A 27,710-nucleotide genomic window follows, 5' to 3' on the forward strand; every position below is an offset into this window, starting at 1 on the left:
TGTTCTGGGACTTGCAAAATATATATTTGAGACCTTTCCAAGACGACAAGCATCAAATAAAAATATTTAAATTCGATTGGCTGAAATAAATCGAAAGATAACTCCTGTGCGGTCATTGGTCATTAATTTTGCTGTGGCATTTCCGGTTGCACCATCCGGCATGAGCTACCTTCGGGAAGCGCGTTGCAGGGTGAAATTTCTATCTTTGGCATCAAGTAGAGCGGATGGGTTGTCCGGGAGCTCTGACTTCTCTTGGAGTAAGCAAATCTTAAATTTCCGAATGTAACTTAATTTTATTTCACCTTTTTATAAATTTATCACAGGAGTTTATCCGTCGATTTTCTACTAATCATCAATTTTCATTTACAATGGTGTAAAGAAATCTTACATCTGTATTCACGTTGTCACAAGGCAAGGCTTTTATAACATTCTGTAACCTAAATTGTATTCTTCATTAAGATGGCCTCAGTAGTTCCGTTTCCTTTTTATTTTCTTTCGACCTGTGGTTGTTTTTTAGGTGGTCGCTTCACATTAAAGGTATTTCACGTGAAATTATAGTACTGACAAGATTGGAACAAATTTACTTCAGGGTTTCCTTTTTCTATTTTGTATTTTATGATAACAATAGTGTTCACTATTTTCTTTTTATATGTTTTTATTACTAAGTATTTACAATAGGTAGATATTAACTAAATTATTTTTTGTTCGAAGGTTCGGCCACAAAAGTCCTTCGATTCACAACCTCGTAGGGTTCCTTCTGCTTTCCACATCCTGCCATCAGTTTATGTGTATTTTACCTTGTTTAATTTTGATTTCATGATATGATAATAACAATACTAAATTTTGTTTTATGTTCCAAGTGTTTTTCTTTTATAATTGTTTTATTTAAAGCACAATTGCTGCTACAAATATTGTCACTACTTTCTACCATCTCATCATCTGTTCTTGATTCAAGATCACAGTACCTTCATTCTTCATCAATATCATCAGTCCGACTTTTTCAATAAATTATCCAGACTATCTGCACTTAGTCTTTTACTGCTTCATTTACTCAGTGATTTAAAGACAGTAATGACCACGCTAAAGAAAACAGACAGCACTTCACACTGACATAAACGATCCGTGAGATAGGCAAAGACTTTGTCACCTTACAAAGCACTCCTAACATACCCATACGGGGTCGCGCCAACACGGGAATTGAGGAATGGAAGGTGGGCTATGCACTTACTTTAGGCTGTCAACAGATGGCAGGTAGAGGCTTTATACTGCCTCAAAACACACCCTTACTGTGCACCCAAATGGATTTGCATCATTCTCGTATTTGAACAAACTTACCCCCCCTCCCTTATGGAGACGTGAAGTTCAAAAAGTTGAGTGCTCCCAAGTACCCAAATGGGGTTACTTGTCACTCGACTTGTTCAACAGAATGGAAGTCGTAACACACCAATTAGCATAGGTAGAAAGCTAACAATGTAGAAACCCATTTAAGAGACAAATAGTAAGTATTAAGACCAGGGAGATCAATAATAGGTAGATGCAATATTTACAGCTAGACAAGGTGACAGAAAACAATGGAAATTTGGGAAAGATCTAGCAACTGCTTTTAGAGATATGAAAAAGGTCTAGGACAATGTAAGAAGAAAAGAGATCAGAAATGGACAAACCAGATTAGGGCTATTCAAGGCAATGCAAAGTATAATTTAAAATATCAACAGCAAATCCCTAAATTACTTTACAACATAGGGCAAATGAATACGATTGGTCTGAAACCGATATAGGTGTCTGACAAGGTACAGTGTTTTAATCAGTGTTCTTGAACGAAGTACTGACAGCATCATATGAAAAGTATGGCAAAATTCAACTGGAGATATGAAAATAATAATGCAGATAATGTAAATAATGTTTAGCAAAACGAGGACATCTGGTTATATTGAGCATTGTAGAGATGGAAGGAAAGAAATAAAGTTTGAATTATCAACATCATTTATTTTCATACTTTAATATATTGTATTCAAACATACAGTAAAATTATTGCTACTTTTATTTGAAGTACACTTTAGTCTAGTATCAATATAAAATCTAAAAGTAATAGTTACGAAAGATCTAAGTATCAATGCCATTACCATAGTGATTCTCTGACATTGTATAACAAGATTTCATTAAACAAGTTACTAGTACATAGTGGAAAATAACTGTTCTTCATGGATGGCATATGACAGTAATAAAAAATTCTTATAGCAAACTTAATATAACATCAATGAGATCATACTTCTATCTTGTATCACAGTTCCATACCCTAAGTTTGTTGGAAGGATGTTAGTTTTTAAAATTATCTATTAGATACACGTTAGATAAATTTTTATCTAAACCACTTATAGGAAATGAGTCGAGTTGCTATTGCTACTTATAAAAGTTTTTGAAAAAAACATTACTTACAGTACATGTCTAAAATTTTCCTTAAGATCTAACAGTAATTGTTTGGGGGAAAAATGGTAAGTTTTTGAATGTTAGCAAATGTTTCTTTCAGATTAAAAGAAAATGAATGACAATGCTGGGTCTCTGGATAGAGAGAGAGTCATGAGATTATCCTAATTTAAGAAAGGAAAGGCAGGAGTATTTTACAGTGTTGTGAGAGAACTTTTCTGTATTTCAATCTTGAACAAAGAAGATCAAAACGTTACTTCCAACAAAGGTTAGGTACAAGTTATGACCCACACCTCCTCTGAAACTGTGGTTAAGTCCATGATCAATCATCTATCACAGAATAGCAAAGTTCCTCGAGTTCATTCACTGCCAATTACATATACACACACCAGTTTGTTTCCTCCATTATACATCAAGCCTTAAGAAAGCCTAGTATGTCACAGAAAACATTAACAAACACAATAGTAGAAATCAATGGAACAGAGAAGAAAATCTGCATCCATTTGAAACCAAAAGCTTGACTTATTTGGAGACTTATTTTTTAACCAAAGTTCCAGATAAAAATGCATTGTATATTGCACATGATATTACTCCTTGTTTAGAAACTAAGAAAACACACTTCATCGGTCTCAAGCAATTACAGTAAGAAAACCATAAGTAAAAAATCTATGTTAGTGCAATATCTGTACCAGTATACACAGTGATAATGAGGTCTAGACCTATACGTTTTGAATGTTTTCACAGGCATAGAAATAAGTACTATACATGCATTTTTCTAGAGAATTTGTAGATCCTGGATAAAACTCACATTCAAGATCATAAATTGGTCATGGCAAATGAAATCACCCTATTTTAACTTTCTAGTCTTCTGAGGTTTCATATACAATTAGAGAGGACACGTTCTGTTACATGCACCAAACTAATTATGCAAACATAATTCATCATTGGATGAAAATGAATAAGAGTATAGTAATTAATGTTACTGCAATGCAATGCTGCATTCCATCAAAAAGACTATACACCACACTGAAGAAATTACAAAAAAAAAAAAAAAAAAGTAACACTTGACTTAAATCTCTTTGCGGATAAGACAAGAAAAATATTTTGAAACTAACAGTGCCCACGGCTCCATCCGCCTAAAAACCGGTTTTTACAAATTATTATATTAGTGGAACATTCACAGTGATAGAACAACTGTCTAGAAAATCTTGAGTGTAACTGTACAACTCAATGCTGAGCATATGCCTTTTCAATCTATCTCCAATCCTCCCAGCCTTCAGCGGTATGGCACCTCTGTTTTGTTAGTTTACGTCGTCGTCCCACCTATTTTTACTAAGCTTCTTTGTATATGTTACATCTATTGTTCCCAAAAACGCAGACATACAGATTGCTGCTGCTGCTGCTCACCCAGGAGCAAGCCACATAAAGCTGCGTCGGAGACCTAGCTCGTATTGTTTTGCTAGGGGCTTTACGTCGCACCGACACAGATAGGTCTTATGGCAACGATGGGATATGAAAGGCCTAGGAGTTGGAAGGAAGAGGCCGTGGCCTTAATTAAGGTACAGCCCCATCATTTGCCTGGTGTGAAAATGGGAAACCACGGAAAACCATCTTCAGGGCTGCCGATAGTGGGATTCGAACCTACTATCTCCTGGATGCAAGCTCACAGCCGCGCGCCTCTACGCGCACGGCCAACTCGCCTGGTAGCTCGTATTTTAGGCAGATGACAACTGCATTGTGAAGAGCCTGACCCTGTGACTTGGAGGCAGTCATAATGAAACACAACCTTGTGGGAACTGCAGATGTTTGAACTGGAACGGATAGTTGTTGGGGATGAGAGGGATAAAGACGAACACGCTCTATCCTCGGTTGCTGTCCATCAGTACGGTCGTTGTTGTTGTTGTGATTATTGTTTTAAGAGGAAGTACAACTAGGCAACCATCCTCTATATAACACTAATCAGAGAGAAAAAATGGAAGGGATCCGACACTTCGAAAAATGAAGATATCGGTCAAAGAAAGACAAGGGCCGCGAAGGGCGTGAAAATGAAAGACTCCCTAGCCCTCGCAAACCTAATAGCGTCGGGGTCGGAAAAGAACAAGCGTTGACCAAGAGAGGTCGGATAGGATAGATGAAAGTGAGGAGCCTGGCATAAGTAAGTGGAAGCAATGCCACAGTACGGTCGCCTCTATCACATTTCTTTGTAGTGACAACCAGTAACTACATCCTACTGCATAGCTTGGGAACACTCAGGTTGTGCAACTACATTATAGGAGCACCAACTTTTGAAGTGATGTTCAGAGAGTTTAAAAACTTGATCGGGTAAATGGTAATTTTGTCTTGAATGACGATCCTATTGAAGGATGTGGACACAACCTTGGGGACTTCAAACATGCCCAAATGGCGTTAATAATGGCAGCCACCTGGTCTTCTTAGGCGCAAGGATAGCTCATTTGCAAAGCCATCAATTTCCTTTGCTTGACAGACTGTTTATGTTGGGGGCACACTTGGGTGATTGTGTGGTGACCAACAGATTGAGGTGTAACACCTTTGGAAATAACTTTGACGACAGACACCAGAGAGTAACGAGTGATGAACTTCAAGAAGATGTATGCTCTTTGTAGTCTGACAGAGATTATTGTACATTGTTATCAATCTTGATCTACACTTTGTTCTGACTATATACCATGAAGATTATAAAGCAGTAATTCATTTGCTGTCTATTTAATAATATATTCAACAGTTGAGACATCATAACATATTGGTGACCATGGGAAGGGTCATACTCAATGAAGATGGCAGTTCAACTCACCATTCACCTCAGTCAGAGTACAATGATTCAATGTTCGACATAAGGTTGTAGAACTCTTGTGAAAGCGAACCAAACCACCTGTATTTGTGGTAAGTGAGAGCTTTTAACGTGGGACCAGAGGATGGATCGCTTCAGGCTAACATTTACCTCATCAGCAAGGGTGCCTCTGGCGATGATGGAGAAAGTCTGGCAGTAGTCGCCAGAAAACAGGAATGTGACTCCACCCATTAACCTGATATTGTCTATTACATCCTGTAGCATGAAGTTAACTGCTTCTACCGCTTTTTTGTTTGCCACAGTGCACCCATCCCACATGATGAGAATGCAATCTCTCAGTACTTTTGCTGGTGTTTTTAGATACTCTGTGCACAGGACACATTGTGTGGTGAAGATAAATAGGTATTTTGAAAATGGAATGACCCCGCCTGCCCCCTAGACAGGAAGGTTTCTGCTAACACAGTGCATGCTACCACAGTGCATGCTACCACAAGTGCTATGTTGCTGTTGCCTTGAATTTTGGCCAAAATCAATTTTAGTTTCCCTTCCAGGGCAGTTAATGAAAAATATTTCACCAGGCTTTGATGTGACAATGTTTGCAACCCAAGTACGCTTTTCAGCCCCATAATTGGTTTGTTTCATTTTTCTTGGATGAATTACACATTTTTGTAGCTTGTTTCAGCAGCATACTCTTTATTCAATACTATTTCGTTTGGGGTCTGCGGCATCGGAAGACTGAAATGACTTAGTTTTGTTGAAGAAGACACATATGAGCATTGGTATAGGAATAAAGAAAATTTAATTCTGAATCCTGTATGTATGCTCCTTTTGTCTGGAAGACTAACAGTTTACTCGTTATTTCGGTTTTCATCAAATAAAGCATGCATCAAAACACAGAAATGCATTTTTCCCTGGAAAACTGTTAGGAAGAAAATGCATTTAACTTCTTTTTTTCCCCTAAGAAAGTGAATTCTAAGTAGACTTGGTAGGCTCCATTTTTTAAAATAGGATTAACCATTTTGGTAGTGTATTCAATTTTAAGGGACCCAAACATAAATTTTCCTCTGAATTGCTCCACATTCTCTTTTGCTGCATATCCCCCATTAAGAGACCAAAATTGGATATGTAGCCTATCCTGTGTGCATTATACCTACATATGTGTACCGAGTTTCATCAAGATCAGGTACATGGTTTAAGAGTTACAGAGGAACAGAAACACACACTTAGAGACAAACAAAAACTAACCTTTACAGTTTTATTATATGTATATAGCTAAATAGATATCAACATCTACAAGTAATTTACAATAATGTTAGGTAATTTCAATATCACTAAGTTTTTCAAATTAATTTCATAATTACTCATAAGGAACATATATATATATATTTTTTTTTTTTCACCAAATCTATCTTACAATTAGTTGTACGGCCTTTACTATGCAGTCTGTATAGTCTTAACTATCCTCTACTGAATTCTTTTTACTAAACATTGGTAGCCAGTAGACCATTATAATTGGATTTCCTTTTTTATCACCAAACTCTGCAGCAAAGGAGACACAGGAAAATGTCTTAGAAATTCTGGTAGGTAAAAGAAAATATGACTGAAGAGGCCAAGAAACAGTATGCGCTGAATAAAGTGCATATATGAAAGATAAATTTCATCTAATTCAATAAATGGAACGTCTATATAACCACTGTGCAATTAGCACCAAAAGTTATACAACCCACCAACTGTATTCCTCAAGTGAAAGCTAAAGGTCTTAAAAATATGCTTTATAAGTTGAGTATTTTCTCAAGTTGCAACATTAATAAATATCTGGGTCCAAAGGTATTAAGGTATCATTTTACATAAACTTCTAGATAAATTAATTTTCTTTCTTGTGTCAGATATGCTACTTGCTGACAAATTACAGATCAAGTGTGCAATGTTCAAAGAACTTTAAAATAACAGAAGGGAAACACACACTAAAAAGTGATATCCTCTCCCAAACAGAAGATATGAAGAGACTAGGCAGAAAATTCAAGTAACATAATATTCACATTAAGTAAATAAATCACAATATACCTAAAGAAGGTACTAAAGACAATTATTTTTAAATAAAAATCTCAACTTCAGAAAGATATGTTAGCACTCATCCATATCTTTTCTTCTTCCCTTTCTGGGAAATTATTTGAATGTAATAAAAGGTACGAGGCCAGTACTATTACTGGTTGAAACAGCTTTTCGCTGTCCTGTCCCAGAAGTCAACATTACTTCAGATGACAACAATAATGATACCCCTCCTTCTTTATGAACAAGCCTGGACTACGGCATGTCAAGGTATAAAGCTGAAATTGCTAGAACAGGAAAACTGTGTGAAATCAAATGGGATCCATCTAACATTTTACATTTAATATACATTTATATCTTAATATGTGGTTGAGGAAGAAGAATAGCAGAAAGATTACAAGATATGGATATGGAAACAGAAGACCAAAGACAGTAATTGATTACTTCTTGATGGAAAGAGCAAATCGTAGGCAGTTGTGTCAGATGTAATGATACCCCTCCTTCTTTATGAACAAGCCTGGACTATGGCATGTCAAGGTATAAAGCTGAAATTGCTAGAACAGGAAGTGCCTTTGATGGAGACCACAGAGTAGTGGTAACAAAAATGAAAGTAGGAAAAGTAGTGAAAATGTAAGAAATATGAAAATTAAAATATATGGAAGTAAACAAAAATTAATTGAAACACCATTATGAGAATAATGTTCTAAGTTGTACATCAAGTTCATTGATCCATACAACAGCCTCTGGAGTAGCCAGGATGACATCTTCCGAACGCCAGTCCAAGCTCGCTGCTCACATTCATGAGCAATGTGATCAATGGTCTGACGGGGGGCACCGCAGTCACATTCAGAACTAGTCAGTGGCCTGCACTGATGCTGCATCTTACACGTGTAAGGCCATGAGAGGTCTTGGGATATTATACCCCAAGATGATACACACCACATATGAAACCCATGGACTTCGAGTCACTGGAGCAGTATGGGCTTCCTTTCCTGAAGTAAACGCATTGATCTCTACAGTGAAAAGTGTGTTCCTGAAGGCTCCAAGTTGCAAGAAATTAATTTTGGATGTAGCTGATGATGTGCCGCTCGTGCCTTCACCAGTTCATACAAGAGGGAATGTGGCTCGAAGCTGATGTTTATTTTATTTTTTTATTTGATTGATAAATAGGGTTCCAGAGAGCAAGAGCTCTGTCAAGAGGAACAATACATAGATAATCGCAACAATGGCGGATTAACGCATAAGGTCTAAAAGTGAAAGAGTAATAATAGTGGTTTTACATATACTTTAAGTATCACAATTTACCTAATGGATAGGATTATATTAAGTGGATTATCATCAGAGTAACAATACAGGAGGAACAACTTTGTGACTTTTAAGATTTGGAAATGAAAATATCAGAGAAATAACTGTTACACATTTATAGTGCCTAACAGGTACTTCTTAAGCTTATTACGAAATGGCACAGTTTTAGAGATGATTGCTATGTTGTCAGGAATGCTGTTATATTCAGATATTAGTAAGTGTTGCACTCCCTTAGTGCCAAACCTTGTTGTATAATTTTGATGAACATGTAATTTATTTTTTTGCCTTGTCTTATATGAATGGATGTCAGTGACTTTAGGAAATTCAGAGTTGGTGAACATTTTGTTATGCAAGACTTTATGAATGAGAAGTGATGCGTTTAATGAGATTAATTTCTTAAGAGGTAATATATTTGTTTCAGAGTACATTTTATTTCGAGAATATAGTTGATGAAATCCATACATAAATCTAATAACCCTGTTTTGTAAGACCTCCAAAGTATTTAAGTTATTTTGGGTTGCTTTGCCCCAAATGAAACACAAGTAAGAAAGTCGAGATTGTATCATTGTGAAATAAATTAGACGAAGAGTGTCAATTGTTAGTAGGTACTTAATCTTGCCAATGATACCAACCAAGACAGAGATTTAATTTTTTACGTTTTATATATGAGGTGTCCAGGAGAGGGCACTATCAATTATTATGCTGATTATTTTGAGGTAGTAAAACAAAGGTATCCTTGACACTTCATGGTACAAGAGGACCAGATTAAGTAAGTAAGTAAGTAAGTAAGTAAGTAAAACAAAGGTAGTTGAAGACCTCAATTCTGAAGAAGCTGCTTCTATTAAAAGAAGCTCAAGAAATCTTGAGCAAAGGTGGTGTTCGTGAGCAACTTATATTCATTCATTTCAATTTGCGTTGTATACCTTCAGCCATTAAAAAATTGCAAGAAAAAGGACTGCCTCTTCACATTAATATTGGAATCGTTGAAGAAGTTGAATGATCCCTAATGAACCTAACTAATCAAGTTTACTCAAACAGATTGCAGAGTGTAGTGCTAAAAAAAAAATCCAGTCTCCTCACCTTAAAAGCATTTCTGGTATTATCCCAGGCAAAGGCAAATTTGATAGTACATTGATACTCAAAGTCTCTGATTTTGTCGGTTTGGATTATGCTACAATTGTGGCATGTGATGTGGAAAGAGTGTTTTTGGAGTACAGTCATTTTAAGCAAAAATAGGTGCAAGTTTGTGTTTCAAAACCTGTTACAACATGCAGTGATTAAGTGTAATCAAGACGTTTGAATTTCATTGACAAACTGGAGCATTTTATTGTGGTATAGTATGTAATTCTTTTTTATTTTGGCAATGGTAAAAGTGTACCTTTCCTTTCTTATAATATAAACCGCTAATTGATATCAAATTATGCATTTGTTTTTCATGCATATTTCAAAAATTTTTGAGCATATTCTTATACTTTTTAGTGCATATTTGCAAGCATCTTTTGACATTTTTAAGTGCATAATTATCCAAAGCTTGGTAATGACATTCCTTGATTCAGAAAAGACTTACGATAGTGTACCCAGAATGGAAAGTAATGGAATGGAAAGGATTTGGAAAACAAATGGTAGAATAAGTGCAAGTATTACACAAAAATTGTTGCAGCAGTGTCCACACACATTTTGGGAGAAATGAGTGGTTTTGGAATGAAACTAGATTATGACAGGGAAGTGTGCTGGCATTGCTGTTATTCATAATGGTTATGAATGAAATTGTGAAAAAGACAAAGGTAAAATATGGGGATAGGGAGCTGAAGGTAATGCCATTTGCAAATGATATTGTGGGGTGGGGAGCAAACGGAGAGGAAGTACAAGGGCAACTCGACATATTGAGTGAGATTGTTGAAAATTATGGAATGAAAATCAGCATAGAAAAGAATAAGACACTGGTGCTGACTAGAGGAGAAAGGGAAGGGAAAGGAATATTAAAAAGTATTTGGGAAGCAAACTGATGCAGGATGTAGGGCTGGACATGGAGATCAGTAAAAGGATTCAAGAGGGAAATGCAGTCTACCAGCGTATGAGAAACCTGGTGTGGAGGAAGGAAGCACCAATGAAGTAAAAAGGGGTGTTGTATAAGATCTACTATTGACCAATACTGAAATATTTAGCAGAGACCTGAACACTGACAAAAAAGACAGGATAATAAATTTCATGGCAGTGAAATGAAATTTTTAAGAAGTATGATAGCAAAGAAAAGAAAAAAAAACCAGTAACAAATGAGGATGTCGGGAAGGACAATAGAGTGGAAACAATTTTTGACATAATGGAGGGGGATGAAACTGATTGGTTTTGACATGTTAAAAGTATGCTAAGCGGATGATGGAAATCCAGACAGAAGCGACACCAAGACTAAGTGGTTAAAAATGATCAAGAATAGTAATTATACTATTTTAACCTGAATTGGAAAATAAGGAGGAACAATGGTGGTCGGATAGAGGAAGATGGAGAGGTGCCATTGACATAAACATCCCAACTTGACGGGAGCTAGATGAGGTAAATGAATGATGATGATGATGATTCATTCAATCGTGCAGCGGATTTGAATGGATATGTTAATGATAGCTAGTGTGAAGATCAAGTGATGAAAAAAATTAAAATTGGCTGAGTAGCTCAGATGGTAGAGGGCAGGTCTTTTGAACCCAACCTGGCACGTTTGAACCTAGCTCAGTCCAATAGTATTTGAAGGTGCTCAAATGTCAGTCACATGTCGGTAGATTTACAGGCATGTAAAAGAACTCCTGCAGGACAAAGAAGAATATGATTCACAAAGAAAAATTCCACGAAAACATGACTTGAAAAATTAATTTTTAAAAGATTTACTGTACTCATACTCTACACCACAGTTAAATCCATAAATGGAAAAAACGGAAGATGGGAAGAAACATGGCAAAAGTCGTACAGTTTGCAGATGACACAGTGGTATGGGGAGAAAATGAAATGGACGTACAAGAAGAAGCTGAGGTATGGAATCAGGTATAGAAGAGTTTGGAACACAGTTAAGGAGGAACAATGGTGGTTGGATAGAAACAGATGATAATGATTAGTATTACTGTTATTACTACCGGTATTGGCATATGCAGCAGCTACGTGAACAATAACAAAATGAGATGACAGCTGAGTTCAGGCTGCTGAGGTAAAATTGCATGGAGGTATCATAGGGAAGACAAGAAAAGATGGAATCAGAAATGAAGAGATTAGAAATAGGAATTGAGTTTCAAAACTACAGGACGGGATACAAACAAGCAAGCTGAAATGGTATGGACACATGATGTAAATGTGAGAAACAGAGTTCCTAAGAAAGTATTTACAGAGAATCAAATGGGAAAGAGACCGTAAGGAAGGCTTCAAAAGAGGTGGGTCAGATGTAGTGGAGGAGAGTATAGACGAGAGAGGAGGGAAGAGAGAAAAAAGAAATATAGGAAGCAGGAAAAGTGTGTTGGAGAGACAGGTAATGATGAAGATCTTCAATTCATAACCCAACCCAGGGGAAAACTGGAAAAAGGAATTGAAGGAGATAGTTTATAAAACATTTTAATTAAAAAACATTCATAAAGAACAAATTCACTGACTAAATTGGACAAAAGCATATTGTTATATACACTTAGTTAAGCAGCACTACCAAAAATGTATAATGGAGAAGGGAAGGTCACCCATTCTGGTCTAGAAGCTCTTATCTCAGCATTGCACATTTTGTATCAGTGTGTAATATACAACATACAGTATCATTAAATTTGTACATAGTACTACAATAACCTTATATTAAGTATGTCAAAGACAAAGTCTAAATATAAGAATGTATCTAGAGAGTATTTCATCTTTTAAACTATTTGATGTTGGAAGTGTGGGATAATTTGATATTATACAGTAAGTGAAATTTTAATTTTACAGATATGGTTTGAAACATGTTCTAAGATAATTACCCATTTTACTTCCATAAGTGGTCTCAAGACACTCAAACAAGAGAGACAAAACTGATCATATAAACAGGATGAGGATGCACGTTTTCTTCTTACTATATTATTAACACTGTCCAAATACTAAAACCACTAATACAGTTAACTTATCAGTCATCACAGCAACAATTCTAGAGGAGAAAAAAGGTTTCAATGATAAATCCAATCCTGTAAGATTCATAATAATACTACAAATCATCTCGCTAAAAGAATATGACTCCTATTCTCATCCATCTGTATTCTAAGAAATAAAGACCCCAGTTGCTAGCTAGTCTACTTAATTTTGGGCACTCATTTTATTTAACTGAACAGTAAGGATGATAGACTGCATAGGTACGGCTCAAATTAAACAATCCCTACTATGCACAACAAGGTGATTGAGTGTGGTGGACGACCCACACCTATTTAAAGCTAAGCAACACACAAAAAAAAACTTTACAGTAAACTATGCTATCAAATTTAACTATGAACTCCTGTAGAAGTTTATGCATGACAATGAAAACAATCTGATAATACTGTGCATCTACAAATAATGTAGACTAGAAACAATGTGCAAGAAACAAAGATACCAACAACTGTTTTCTGCTGCTGTAAATATTTCACCAGAGAAGTCATTTAAACAAGATTTTTTTTTTTTAAATTAATGAAATTTGAAGACATGATGCATCTTTTGCTATAATGGATTAAACTCTAGTGAAAGTGAAAACCTGTATAAAGACAAATGTCTGAACATCTGAATGAATGACTGGCTCAATGTTTCCAAGAACGATTCTGCATATGCACACATTTATACGAATCAGTAATATTTAAAAATATAAATATAGGATACAACAGTCGCATACAATGTATAATTAGGTTGAATTTATGGATACTGAACAAACATTATCAACAGACATCTTGGATTGTCCTGGATTTTATTGCTGTGTCTTAAGTCCCAGACTGTGTTATAATTGTCTTAGATTTGCTCTGTACTTCAAAAAATATGTTTAAAAGCAGATTTTCCAAACTTATTTCCTTTACTGCTTGCCAGTCATTGACTCTCTCCTACCTCATTGGTATAAACCCTTTGATCACTGTTTGATGCCAAGTTGCATTGTAAGAAAATTAAAAGCAACTGTAAAATAATGTTCTCCATGCTCTTTGAAGTAAAGCTAACATGGCATTCTTTGAGAAAGCAAATATAGCCAGTGGTTGCCAAGGTTAGATGCATCATTAGACTGTGTGTGACTATACTTGGTGGTTGACAAAGATTTTCAGGGAAACCTGTTTGGAATAGTGTTTATTAATAGTCACACTCTTGTGTAACATATGGTAGCATGATTGCACTCAGGAGACTAGCGAATTGCAGTCTAGATGTTGGAAGAAGTAGTAGACTTAGCAGATACCAGTTACCAGTATATATCACATTTACATTTTAAAAAGTAAAAACTGTACAACTTCTTTCTTTTTGCTATTTGTTTAAGTGCCAGGATTTGGAAAGTAGCGGCCATGGCCTTAATTAAAGTACCACAGAACACCATCTTCAGGGCTGCCAACAGTGGGATTCGAACCCACTATCTCCTGAATGTAAGCTCACAGCTGCACGACCCTAATCGCATATTGAAAAAACTGTAGAATGTCCGGCTTCTTAGCTGAACAGTCAGTGTTCAGTTGAGATGGCCCTGGGTTCAATTAATGGCTGGGTCGGGAATTTAAACTATGTATAGATAATTCCTCTGTTTCAGGGACAAGGTGTTTGTGTTTGTCTAATACACTTCTTCATATACACACAACACATCTCACTACAAACCACTACAGAAAGATATAATATTGAAAACGTCCCCCCCCCCACACTGCACCGGCAAAGGCATCCAGCATAAAAATGGGCTGAATCCATACTAAGAGCCAACCCCAGGTAAATGGGAAGAGACTAGGAAGAAGAATAGGAAGTATAAACATAGAAATATGGTTATAGCACATACTAAAACTAACATCACGTAATAGTTACTTTAACCAGAGATTTGCATAACTCACAAAATGAATACCAGTACTGAAGGGTATTACAAACAATACTGAAAACAATTGTCAAAATATATTAGGCTGATGCAAAAGTTGGTAGCATTTATTAGTATACTGGCGGCTCTGCAATTGTTTGGAGTTTCTTTATCGTTAGTTCTAACATATTCTTCTGTTTCATTTAACAGAAGTGAAAATTGTGGAGGTGGTTCAAAATGTTTGTACTGTGTATGTGGAGAATACTGTCTGAGAAAGTACGACAAGAAAAAGGTTTAATAGTTTTAAACAGAGCCACTATGTGGTACTGATTCATGATGATTCACATCAGTCAACCAGAAACTGGCAAATGTAATGGGCTGTGACCATTCAACCACTGTGTGCATTTTAACTCCAATGGGAAAGGTTCAGAAATTCAGTGTGTGTGTACTGCATGCTTTAAGCAAAATGAAATGGAAATCAGTGGATAGCCATTTGTACTTCCTTGGTAACTTGCCATAAGTTAGCTCATAAACAGTGTCAATCACTCCTATTCAGGATTGCTACTAGTGACAAGAATGGTACACTTACGTGAAAGGAATGGCTACGTCCAAACAAATTAATTCCTCCCATCTAAAAAGCTGGTGTCCACCCACAGAAGATAATGTTAATGATCAAGGATGGCATCGTGTTCTGGGAATTGTTTCCAAAAAATGTACAGGACGCGAAACTTTTAGTGATACTTCGGCTCCCTACTGCGGAATCGGTAGACCTCAGTTATCTATGAGATTCGTATTGGCAACCTTTGACACACAAACTATGAATCGATTATGCATCGCCGTGAGACATCTGGCGTACACTTTACGTACTAGTACTGTTGTTGTTTACACAGCAAAGCCAAGGTGATATATCTGAGAATTCATGCTAGGAACAAGATTCACATCGAGAAATGTTATATAATGTGTGTGATACAGTTGCTGGCTCAATATAATTAAGGTTTAGAAAATTGATATCAATCGATCATACTATCGATTCAATTCAGATTTCATTTCCATTCAGTTGGCAGTATTACCGGAACTGGGGTAGCTCCCTCCTTACTCCTCACCCCTGTAAAACGATCACTAAAAGTTTCATGGACTGTAACCAGCACTGCTAATATTATGTCAGCCCACCTGGTGGCCATGATTGTTAAGGCATTAAGTCTCTATAGTCTGATTCTATGATTAGCCAGTTTGAGTCCCATTGGTGAAAAAAAAAAGAAATCACCATCAGAATGTTGGCCAGCAGGGAGAGTTGGTAGTGCACAATTTCAAATCACTAGATTACGTGCCAAAAGCCTGGATTCAATTCCAAACCTCTCTGCAATGCTCATATGATTGCTGTTGATGGGGATTCATTCATCGGATGGGGACATTAAGCCCTGAGCAGACCCCTTGGTGCTATTTGATAGGAGTAGGCTATGTGGTAGCACCAGGTTTCACTATCTCTCTTCCTACTATCATATATCGCATAATTCTCATCTCATTAACTCCTCTGATAAGGTTGGTGTCACGAAGCGCATCTGGTCATAAAAACTCTCAACGAAGATCACCTTACTTCATACCCGACCCTGTAGACAAATGGGAGAAGGGTACGACATACATAGATTACGTTCATTTTCAACTGCTCAGAAGACTGCAGTACAAAAACCAGTCAGCCAAAAGATGTCAAGTGTGTCTTCTGCAATGCAATAATGCACACCCACACTCTGCTTACTTGAAAGAAGAAAGAAAAAAAAAAAGCTATCCAGAAGCTTGTTTGACAGGTTCTTCTCCTGATATTGTGCTCTAGATTTCTACCTTTTCCATCCTTTAACCAACAATAAAGAAACTCTTTTGATAGTGAAAATGCTCTTCTATCATGGCCTGACGACATCTTTAACTCCAAATTAGCACACATCTTCAGATGTAGAACTGAAAATTTTCTTCTCTGTTGACAGAAAGTCACTGGATAAATAAGGCTGAAAATAAAGTTACTGATTAGTTTGTGTCCCCTTTGTATCTTTAATTTAAAAATAAAGACACTTTTACCTCACAGCACTATGAATGTATGCATCAACCTAATATGTAATATTTACTCAGTCTGCTTAACTTCCCAAAACTGCATGACTTAACAAGTTCACTACCACCTTAATTACACCTATGAATCATCCCAGGAGCTGATATGTTTTTCTTTTCTATCTATTAGTTAGAAGGTAGTAGATGGTAGATTGATCATTACATATGAAAAATCATCGATGGCATACATGTGTGTCACTGATGTATAGCTGTCAAAGGATAGAGAAGGGTCCACCTATTCAATACCATTAGCTTAATATAGTAATAATATAGTATATTAATATAGTAATAATAATATACCAATTATAATTGGTGTTAGTTTCGACCCCACATACATTGGATCATCTTCAGCGATGATCCAATTGGAAAATATGTGCTCACATACACCCAATAATAAAGAAAACAATCTGGTATGTCTCAATTTAAAATCCAAGTCTACAAAATTGATGAAGTCTGACAACACATCCAAAACTGAAACCAAATGACACATCAAAACTGCTGCGGCTGGTGCCAAACTATGTCGCTGATCCTACAGCAACCAAATGTTCTTGAGTTGATCTGGGAGTTGGCATTCCCCATCCATACAGTCAAGCCACTTGTCTTGTTGAATAGTAATATGGGTAATGGTTTGTATGTAGCTTGAAGGGGAACATCATTACTTGAATAAGTACTGTATTCCTTTTCATCAGATGTAGTGACCTATTGTTTAATTTAGTTTGAAGTAAATGTTCCTATGTTCCTCGTAAATTGTGTGCACGTGGCACGGACACCAACACCAAATTGACTGTTAAGAGGGAGCAGGAGTATGGCTATACTCACGTGACTCGACTATGCAGGTGGGGAAAGCCAACTCCCAGATCAACTCAAGAATGTTTGGTTGCTGTAGGAGCAACGACATAGTTCGGCATGAGCCACAGCAGTTTTGATGCATCATTTGGTTTCAATTTTGAATGTATTGTCGGACTTCATCAATGTTTTAGACTTGGATTTTAAATTGAGACATACCAGATTGTTTTCTTTATTATTGGGTGTATGTGAGCATATGTTTTCCAATTGGATTGTGGCTGAAGATAACCCAATATATGTGGAGTTGAAACTAGTACCAATTATATAGGACACTATATTAAGCTAATGGTATTGAATAGGTGGACCCTTCTCTACCCTTTGATAGTGATTAAATGTCAATACGGACCATAATAAAATTCATAACTTATGAACTGATGTGTAAGTTATTAATATAGTACATTTACATTGCATTGCAACAAATAATGTTACATTGTTAAGTAATAATCATTCATACCAAGAACATCCTTCTGTAACTGGTTTTGATACAACAGTGAATATTACTGTAGTCATTCGCAAAATGCACAGCACTAGCAGTAAATCGTAAAGCAAGCCTCTAAGCAAAGTGCAGGATTTTCAGGGAACTGAGCACAACAATAAATTGAGCCTGTTCTTTTCGCCTATTCATGGCACAATTTAAATAGCTTTCTCATTGATTTGCCCTGCGCATTTACTTTTTGTCTTCGAATTTGAAGCACCGGTGGAACTGTCATTTCCACCTTCACCCATTATTAAGCCAGGTTTGAAAGTGACAGGTCATGGATCAATAACTTAAACATGTAACTTGCACCTCAATCTGAGTGCCATTACAAATGAACAAACCCCAATCAAAGTGCTGACCAGTAAAGACAAGCAAGACCAGATCGTATACAATGACATATGTACGGCAGCCAATGTGTTAACACCCTTTACAAACATCATTAAAATTTTATATACTATCATATTCTTAAATATACTATAATACAATCTTCCATAAATCTGCTGTATTTTTTATAGAAACTGACAAACAAAGAAAAGATCATTGATTTCGTGTACTGACAATAAAAACTGTTAGGTACTCTGATCTTGCAACCATTTTATCAATATGTTATTCATAAGATTACACAGCCTTCACCTATCTCCAAGACATGGCATATAATAATTATTTTTAAGATGCCTGACATCACTTGTTGATTTCAATCAGTGACCATATTTTTTCAGTTTTTCCAAACTATTCATTTTCTTTTTGTGTTTCTTCTTTACATTATTATACGAATTTCGGACATACAGAATTTCATAAATTCCTGTGGTATTTACAGTCATTCATAATAAAGAGGATCAAAACAGGTTTAATGTAAAAGGTATTACTAATAAACTTAACTCCATTAGAGATCATCCATTCTCCTTGAAATGCAAAACCCAAACGGTACCTACCACAAGCATCATTCAGATAATTCACAAACTCATAGCAAACTACCTACGTTGTTGAACTACAACCTTACCATTCTCTTAAATGAACTTAAAATATAGTAAAAGCTTTCAGTGCTCTTATTCTTCTAAAAATGTCAAGGAACTTTGAATAGCCTAAGCTAAAAGAATTATCTACCAAATCATTTCAAAAAAACAAAAGTATCAGCTTTGTTCATTTTGCTGTTTATTAAAATAAATAATACTTGACATTATGTAGGCTCATATGGCTTGGCGACAATTTGGACAGGATGCACTACAACCTGCAGTCTGAAACAAAAGAGTTAATCAATTAATATATCATTAACAATATATTGTACAGAGTACCCATAAAAAGTATTTTCTTAATTATTTATTATTGGAGAGTGAAATATGAGAGAAAGTAGTACTGATAAAAAGACTTTGAAAGTTCATATCAATGAATATGTTTCTTTAGGTATCCATAAAGACAGCTAATGATGCTCCTAAAACTGGTTAAGAAGAATTCTACATAATTAAGGAATATTAATGAACTGATTAGGCCTACTGTATGTCAGAGGTAGCATGTGGATCTCTGAATGCCAAGACCATGGGATCAAACCTGCTGTAAGTAAGTAATCAGATTTTTTAAGGATGAAAGAAACTCCATTTGGTATTCCAAATTGCATGATGTTGGCATGTAGAAGATCTCTGGTGGCATATTCAGTGTTTACCCAGCAACATTAATTAAAACTTAGCAGTAATAGTATAAAAGAATTCTTGTTCTTCTCTCACCTGATAGACTAACATGGAACATCAGAACTGACATGCAGATAAGCCAAAATGGCAAAAATAAAAATGGCTGCACATGGTAGCTACGGCCATATAATTATTATTCCCTAATTCAACTTAAGTATCCTTGTATAAGGGTGCTTTATTATTATCAACCAAAAGTAAATAAAGTTAAATCTGACTTGTTTCAAGCTATAAAATTAAAGACTAATACATCTTGTAATTCTGAGCATAAAAACATACATTATAACAGTTCAGAATGAATTCATAAGTTTTATTTAATTTTTTTATACAATCTTACTGAAAGAATTTGGATCTATTAAGTGTTTGGTAAGAAATACTGCAAGTTTCTATATACAATATCAATGATATGATATACGATATGATGCTAAAATACATAACGTCATCCAACCTAGCTCAATTCCCCATACCGTGATACCAACAGCACTTTCAGGGCTACATAAACAAATCAATCTGTGGAAACTATTAAGTACGCAACCTTGCCACATCTCAAACGGCAGTAAAAAATAAAATAAAATAATAATTACATTACCTGCATGAGATTCAAACCTCCATACCCTGAACCTTGTCCACTATCACATCTCCAATTGTGCCCCTGCTGAGTGAGCTAATGCTAGACTTGGCATGCATTAGGCAGTTCCCAGACAATGCCTAGTACAATTCCTGTTCCTTGTCTACGTGTGCACTTCCTGTTATAACGAATATGTTCTTTGTACCAGTGCTCATTTTATGGGTCCATTTGGAGTACCCCTAATGAATCAATAGTGACATTCAGAATTCCTGCTGTCTTAGACCATAGCTGCACACGGAACAATGCTTTTCAGAATTGTAGTAAGCACGGCAGGTTGCATAAAACTAGATTGAAGGGGTGGGCGAGACACCATATAACCACTATAATTTCATTTCAGATTTAGAAAACTGCAAGACTCATTTCTGATGTTTCTATTTCAATAAAATAAACCATTTATACACATCACTGTACACATAAAAATATATAAATATTAATCCTAAAATTAAAAACAATTTCAATTCTGATGGGGGCACATTTTCCACCCAACGGTTATTCTTTAAATATAAAAACACAGGAATGTGCCACAATCACTAATAAATTGCATCTATATATATAGATAGATAGTATTTTTAAATTCCTTTTTTTTTACAATATGCTTTACATCGCACCAACACAGATAGGTCTTTTGCTATTTGCTTCACGTCGCACTGACACAGATAGGTCTTACGGCGACGATGGGATAGGATAGGCCTAGAAAGTGGAAGAAAGCGGCCGTGGCCTTAATTATGGTACAGCCCCGGCATTTGCCTGGTGTGAAAACGGGAAACCACAGATAGGTCTTATGGCAACGACGGGATAGAGAAGGGCTAGGAGTGGGAAGGAAGCAGCCGTGGCCTTACTTAAGATACAGCCCCAATATTTGCCTGGTGTGAAAATGGGAAACCATGGAAAACAATCTTAAGGGCTGCCGATAGTGGATTCAATCCCACTATCTCCCGAATGCAAGTTCACAGCTACGCGACCCTAATCACACATCCACTTGCTCTGTATATGTACAGTATATACAAAATAAGAATACACTCCTCATAATCAAAAAGAAATGGTATTTTTGTATTAGTCGTGTCCACAGTAAGAAGGAAAGGCAATTTTTAATTTTCCGTTATGTCCATCTCTATGTACGTTTGTAGGAACATCACGAGAAAATGACTGAACAGAATTTAATAAAAATCAGTACGTAAAAATCAGGGAATAAGGCACAACAGTCAATGCTATAAACAATTTTATTCATGTTGGGTTAAATGGTAGTTTAGGGGAAGGTCTAAATTTAATTCTCAAATATCTGTCATTAGTGGTCCTATCGATAAATACAGCATAACAAAAGTTATAGAGAACACAATTTCTGATTGTTTATGTTTTATACAGTTTTACCATACCAGCTATGATAACAGAGATATTCATGAATTTTACACTTTTGTTGCTTAACATGTATTAAAGCTGAGCAGTGCTAACATGGAAATATTGTTCCATCCTGTTAACTGGTTTTTGTTGTGATTGACTTAAGGTGAAAAAACTATGGGGTCATCAGCCCATATCAACAGGGAAAATTGTGAAGATGACTCAAAATGAGAAAAAAATTGTGAAGGAATGATAGCTTGAAGAATAAGACAAGAGGGAGTCATGAAAGGAGGAAGAAGGACTCCCTTTACACTCAATGCCCTGATATATCAGGGACGGAAGAAAACTAAATGTGAAGGCCTACAATATCAAAAGCCCATAGAATTGACCAACAATAACATTACATTGACTATTGTTTGTTGTGATGTGCTTTCTTTCTTCTGCTAGCACTCTTTTCTGATAGGATTACTGCAGTGTGCCACGTTAGCTAAGGGAGTTACATACCCAAGCAAAACAGCCTGCCTGAATACTGGTGGGAAGTAGCAAGGAAGTTTGAAAACCTCTATTTTTTAGCACACCATTCCTCTGGTTCATACATGTTCAGATAACTACTGGTACATGACACACTGGTTTATCATAGTATTAGCTGTAGTACCTGTCGTTGATGGGACAACCACTCAACATGTCCACCCCTCATATTGCTCCCCTGATCTTGAAGCCCATTAGTGGGCATGCTTCTCCCTGTCAGCAGCTTGTCGTGATGTACCCGCTTCCTTGCTCTCTGTGGCCCTTTGTACTTTTAATATTTTTTAAAAAATTGACAGATGTATAAAGACTTTAAAACATTGCCAGAACAATCTCCACAGCAACTCACTTTACAGTCTATAGAGTTAGTTACTTGCTTCCTGGACTTAAATTTCACACGAGTGCCACTGATATTTCCCTGCCAATTATCAGCGATGATGTTTCTGTTAGATCCCACGATTCCTGTACTAAGATGAATAACTGCTTGTGATGGCTTCAAATACCATGTATGTTAGGTATTCAGCCCGAAGGCTGGTTTGATCCTCCACAGTTCCGCCAACAGCTGTCATAGATAGCCTAGGCTTCAATGAAGAGGCATACTAGGGAAATGAGGAGTGAGGAGAGAGGTAGTTTACCGTTGCTTTCCTCACTGAGCCAGAAGTTGCCATTACATATCAGTCTGCCCAGCCCACTGAAATGTATGCACCAACTGACCCTATGAGCGATATTTTCGCACCATTCATAACAGGGACTGGCTGCATAAGGAATGGTATTACTAGCATCGCTCATACTTCGGTCACCTTCATTTTGTCAAATCCAAGGATGAGACTGAGACAAGTCAATGACAGTAACAAATTTATTCTAGCCTGTACCAGGAGACATAGTGCACTGTAAACATTACATCTCGCCGGCAAAGGCATTCAAATACCACATATACCCAAATAATCCCCGCACCCTGATTTTGGGAAGGGAAATATTAACAAAGTTTTTCTAATTATATAACCTTGTTAGATATTCATCATTTCTTTGCTCCAGCAAGCCGGGTGCAGTTTTGTTAAATATTAATACAGCAAAAGTCCATTATAGCAAGAATTTGTAATGGTGAAAAATTTATTTGCTATTGCGGAATGTCGTTAAGTTATATCCAATTTTTCATAAAAGATGGACAAGATAAAATACGGACATTAAAACTGGCATTAAACGATAAACAGTTAGTTCAAAACTTATGTTTTCGCAGATGATTTACATACTTGTTAGTCATTTTCTAATTCCGATAGTATCTGGATGTGCATGTTCAATTTCAATCCTAAAAATTGTAATAGGCCTAGTTTCATTTCTGAGGCTTCTGCGACAAATATTTCAATTTCTTTTACTCAACCGACCTCACCTAACCTAACTTAAGTGTACATGTATCATGAAAACAATCCTTCAGTTTCCAGTAGACTAATGATCACCTTTTCGCTATACATTTACATGGGAACAGCCTTTCTGAAATGTAAACAAACACAAGAACATATAACCTAACTTCTGAAGTCAGTGATGCACACTGACGTATGTTGAAGTACATTCTTATTTTAGTAGGTACCTAGTATTAAAATTAAGCTACCATTTACTTCAGTCTTTATTCCTAACGAGATAACAACTGCTCTCAGCCACATTATATATGCACTTATTGAGGAAACATGTTCCACCCTTTTCCAACTTGCATGTTTATTTACAGCAATTGGAGGCCTGAGCCGGTAGGTAATGACTGAGCGTATTCAATAAAACACTGCAATCAAGACCAACTACAGTGTATAAATATCGATTGCACAGAAAATAACACGCAATAAATCACTTGTAACAACGGATGATCCAGTGAAAGGGTTCTCATTGTAAGCAAAGTATATTACACGGAAGTATGATAGGAAAGACAACAAAGGACTGAGTAAGAAATAAGGACATCAAGAAATCACAGTGAAAAATCTTTCCAACAGAATGGATAAACTTAGATGGTTAAGACATATTAAGAGGATGGAGGAGGGAAGGATCCCAAAGTGAATGATGGAAACCCAGATACAAGGAGAAAGGCCAAGAGGGAGACCTAGACTAAGGTGGTTGAAAATGATCAAGAATAGTATAATTAGAAGAAACTTGTACTGGAACACAGTTAAGGAGGAACAATGGTGGTTGAATAGAGGAAGATGGGAAGGTGTCCATGAACATCAGAACCCTGCAGGAGATGGACGAGGGAAGTGGATGATTATGATGATAACGATGATAACTATTGCTGGATTTACTGCTGCATGCTTGTGTCTATTACAGTACAACTGCATCAAAACAAGTATGTGATATAGCGAGAACAACATGACAAATGCATACAGCGTCAGACCGATAAGGGTAAATATGTGGATAAAATGAGCAGTATTACTATAAAGGTTAAGTCACACTTGGCGATTTTATAGCAGCGAGTCAGCTAGCAACGAGTTCGCGCTGTTTAAATCGCTCAGTGTGATTAAAAAAAAGTCGCTACTCGCCGAAAGCCCAGCGAGAAGGAAAATCGCTGCGAGAAGAGTTGGGCATGTTTAACCTTTCTCGCTGCTAGCTAGTCACGTGATCATCACGCAGCGACTCGTCTTGTGTGACAGCGTAATCGCTGATACAGGACGTTCACTGTAGCGAGAAGTATTAGCTTAAAACACCTTATAAATATACTTTCCAGTGTTGCATTAGTCTGTTGGTGGCTCCAAGCTGACCCCTCATTTCTATCCAGTCTCTCAGCCATTTACGCTTTCTTCTTTTTTTCGTCAACACTCAATAATTCGCGACTAACCTCATGCACTGTAAGTCTCAACGTCTTACATTACACCATAATCCAACAGACGGCATTATTATAAAACACCACGAAAATTACACAAAACTCAGCAAACTAGTCTATTGAAACGCAGAAACACAATGTTATCGCTCTATATACTACCTCACTTGAGTCTTTGTAATGTGACATAAATTCTCGTAGCGATTTTACTATCAGCGAGAACTCGCAGCTAGAACTAGCAATGAGAATATCGCCAAGTGTGACCTGGGCTTTACACTCGCTAGTACAAATGTGGTTTTCATGGTTTAGGAACTTTTATATTGCTTTCTGTGCCATAATGAATGTGACATGTCATCTTACTCACTTTCATTTGATCAACAACATTGTAACTAGCAATAAGTCAGTGCAATTTTGATATTTTTCTCTCTCTCGTGATGGTGAGCTACCTGCTCAAATGTGGTGGTGATGATTATTGTTTTAAGAGGAAGTACAGCTGGGCAACCATCCTCCTCACAAATATCATCTGTATTGTTGATTCAGCTATGAGGAGTTCTGATGAGGATATCATCAGAATGTCACCTAAAAGAAAGTGTTTAGATTTGAATAAGAAATTAAAAATCATACAGTTTTTCAAAGTGAGAGGCTATAAACCAGGCATGTCAAGGTCACAAGATGACTAACAACTCTACATACACAAGAAACAGCTGTTACGAGCGCTAGCCCAGGATGTTACAGATAGCGCAAGCCTGGAGGGGTGTACATTACACGTTCATAACTATGGTGCTCCGTACAACACACGTATATATTCTTTCATATACGGACATACATAATTAAATGTGTTCAGCATGGCATTTGTATAAAATGTGCCGCACAACATGTTTTGTAATCACCGTGAATGAGGAAAATCGATAATTAATTTAAAGGCAATGAAGCACAAAATAAAAGGCATTTATATTTTAGGGGCTTAACATGCTCAACTCTCCCATGAACATTCATAAAGCAGAATAATATTGAATACTATGCCGCTACCATATCGCTTCTGTAGCAAACATCATGATTATATAAACTTAAACAAAAGAAAATATGCTATGATAAAAGTAGCATATCTTCAAGCAACCCTGTTGAAACAGAAGTACAAAGACACACACTAACAAATTACTGTTTCAATCCTTATGCCACAGCCTATGCAGCTGAATGTTTCAACCATTATTTTTAGACCAAAGGAGATAACTGGAGTCTGTCATGGATAGGCATGCACTGCCCTGAGTTAGCAACATGGGAAAGCACAAGCCAAGTGAGAGGAAGGGACTTGCACCCTCATGAACATTTATTTTTAGTAAGGACACTGTGCTTACGGTGGACAAGCTTTGACATCCATGCTACAGTATAAACCAACGGATTCACTTTGTCACGTTCATTTTCGATTTAAAAAAGAAAAAAGAAAAATTAAACTTACTGTTTTCTGTGCTGGCAAACCATTGCAATATAAACATCTGCATAATGCTAACAATGAAGATACAGAGTCTGTTCTTTTCAAGGGGTTTTGAAAGGAAAAAGCAGCTAGTATTGTTATCAGCGGACTGTGACAAAAGCAAAGGCCAACGATTTTGCCTTAAATTGAATGCAGAAAATTTCAAGAGCTAAGAAGGTTGGCAGCAACACTTTCAGGTTAAGAGAGGCATTTCTCTACACAAGGTATCAGAAGCATCTGCGGCAGAAAGTCAAAAGTTCGAAGACAGGACCCTCTGTATTATTTTTTTTTTACAGTGGTATGCACCACGGGATGTACTCAAGGCAGATGAATCGGCATTATATTCCACACACCTGCTGGATAAAACGTTCACCGTTAAGGAAGACTCTTGCAAGGGAGGGAAGAGAAGGAAAGAGTGATTAACTGTACTCTTATGCGCCAATATGGACGGCTCAGACAAAATAAAGCTGTTTTTTAATGGCAAGTCTACACGTCAATGCTGTTTCAGGGCTATCAAGGATTTTCCACGTACCAACAAAGCCAATACAAAGACATGGATGACGTTGAGGACCACTATCCTGCATGCACAGCTGTGGAACTGCACAACGAGTTACTTTTCTGTTTATTTATTTAGTAGTAACCAGATACAGGTAAGAAGTACTCAATTTTACATTGATAGTATAACAATATAAATAATATTAGCAGTAAGAAAGCAAAAATAACATTTAACAAAGAAGGGATGTAATATTTACAAATTCTTTTAAAATCAATAACAAATAATAAGGGCAAAAACACATATCATAATATAAAAAATTAAGTTCCCCGAAGGAAACCATAATTTAATTTCATCGATTGCAAATGTTAAAAACATTTCAGCTCTTTATGCCTTTTCAATTGCAAAATATATAATAATGTCCATGTCACTAGTAATGCTCTGGCCAGGTTGTCAACAGAGCATCGACAACTTAGTCTTTTAGTATACGTTTCAGTTTGGTTTTGAACAGGTGACAGGGAATGAAGATGTCAATTTCATGCACGACATTTGCTGTTGTGGGGAGGCAATAGAAATGGAACATTGTTGGATTGTTAGGCGCAAACGATGAATATGGAATAGTGATCAATGTCGGATCCTACGTGGATGAACATGCAACAGGAAATGAGGTAACAAAGATGTGCATTTATGAGTACCATTAACAATTCTGTGAAATACGCAAAGCTATGTGTACTGAAGACGTTTACTCAAGACCAAGATTTTGAAATATGACAGAATATGGCTGGTATTATACTCTC

General features: G+C 36.5%; 1 protein-coding gene across 1 annotated transcript in view; it reads right to left on the reverse strand.

Annotated features, from left to right (window-relative positions):
• Positions 1 to 18,049: 18,049 nt before the first annotated feature.
• The window catches only part of LOC136870278 (uncharacterized), a 65,416-nt gene continuing 55,755 nt past the window's right edge, over positions 18,050 to 27,710 (reverse strand). The window contains exon 3 of the mRNA XM_067144909.2: positions 18,050 to 19,223. Coding sequence (XP_067001010.2) covers positions 19,176 to 19,223 — 48 coding nt within the window. The 3' untranslated portion in view covers positions 18,050 to 19,175. The remainder of the gene's footprint in view (positions 19,224 to 27,710) is intronic.

Source organism: Anabrus simplex, chromosome 1, assembly GCF_040414725.1.
Source record: "Anabrus simplex isolate iqAnaSimp1 chromosome 1, ASM4041472v1, whole genome shotgun sequence".
In the NCBI taxonomy this organism is placed as follows: domain Eukaryota; kingdom Metazoa; phylum Arthropoda; class Insecta; order Orthoptera; family Tettigoniidae; genus Anabrus; species Anabrus simplex.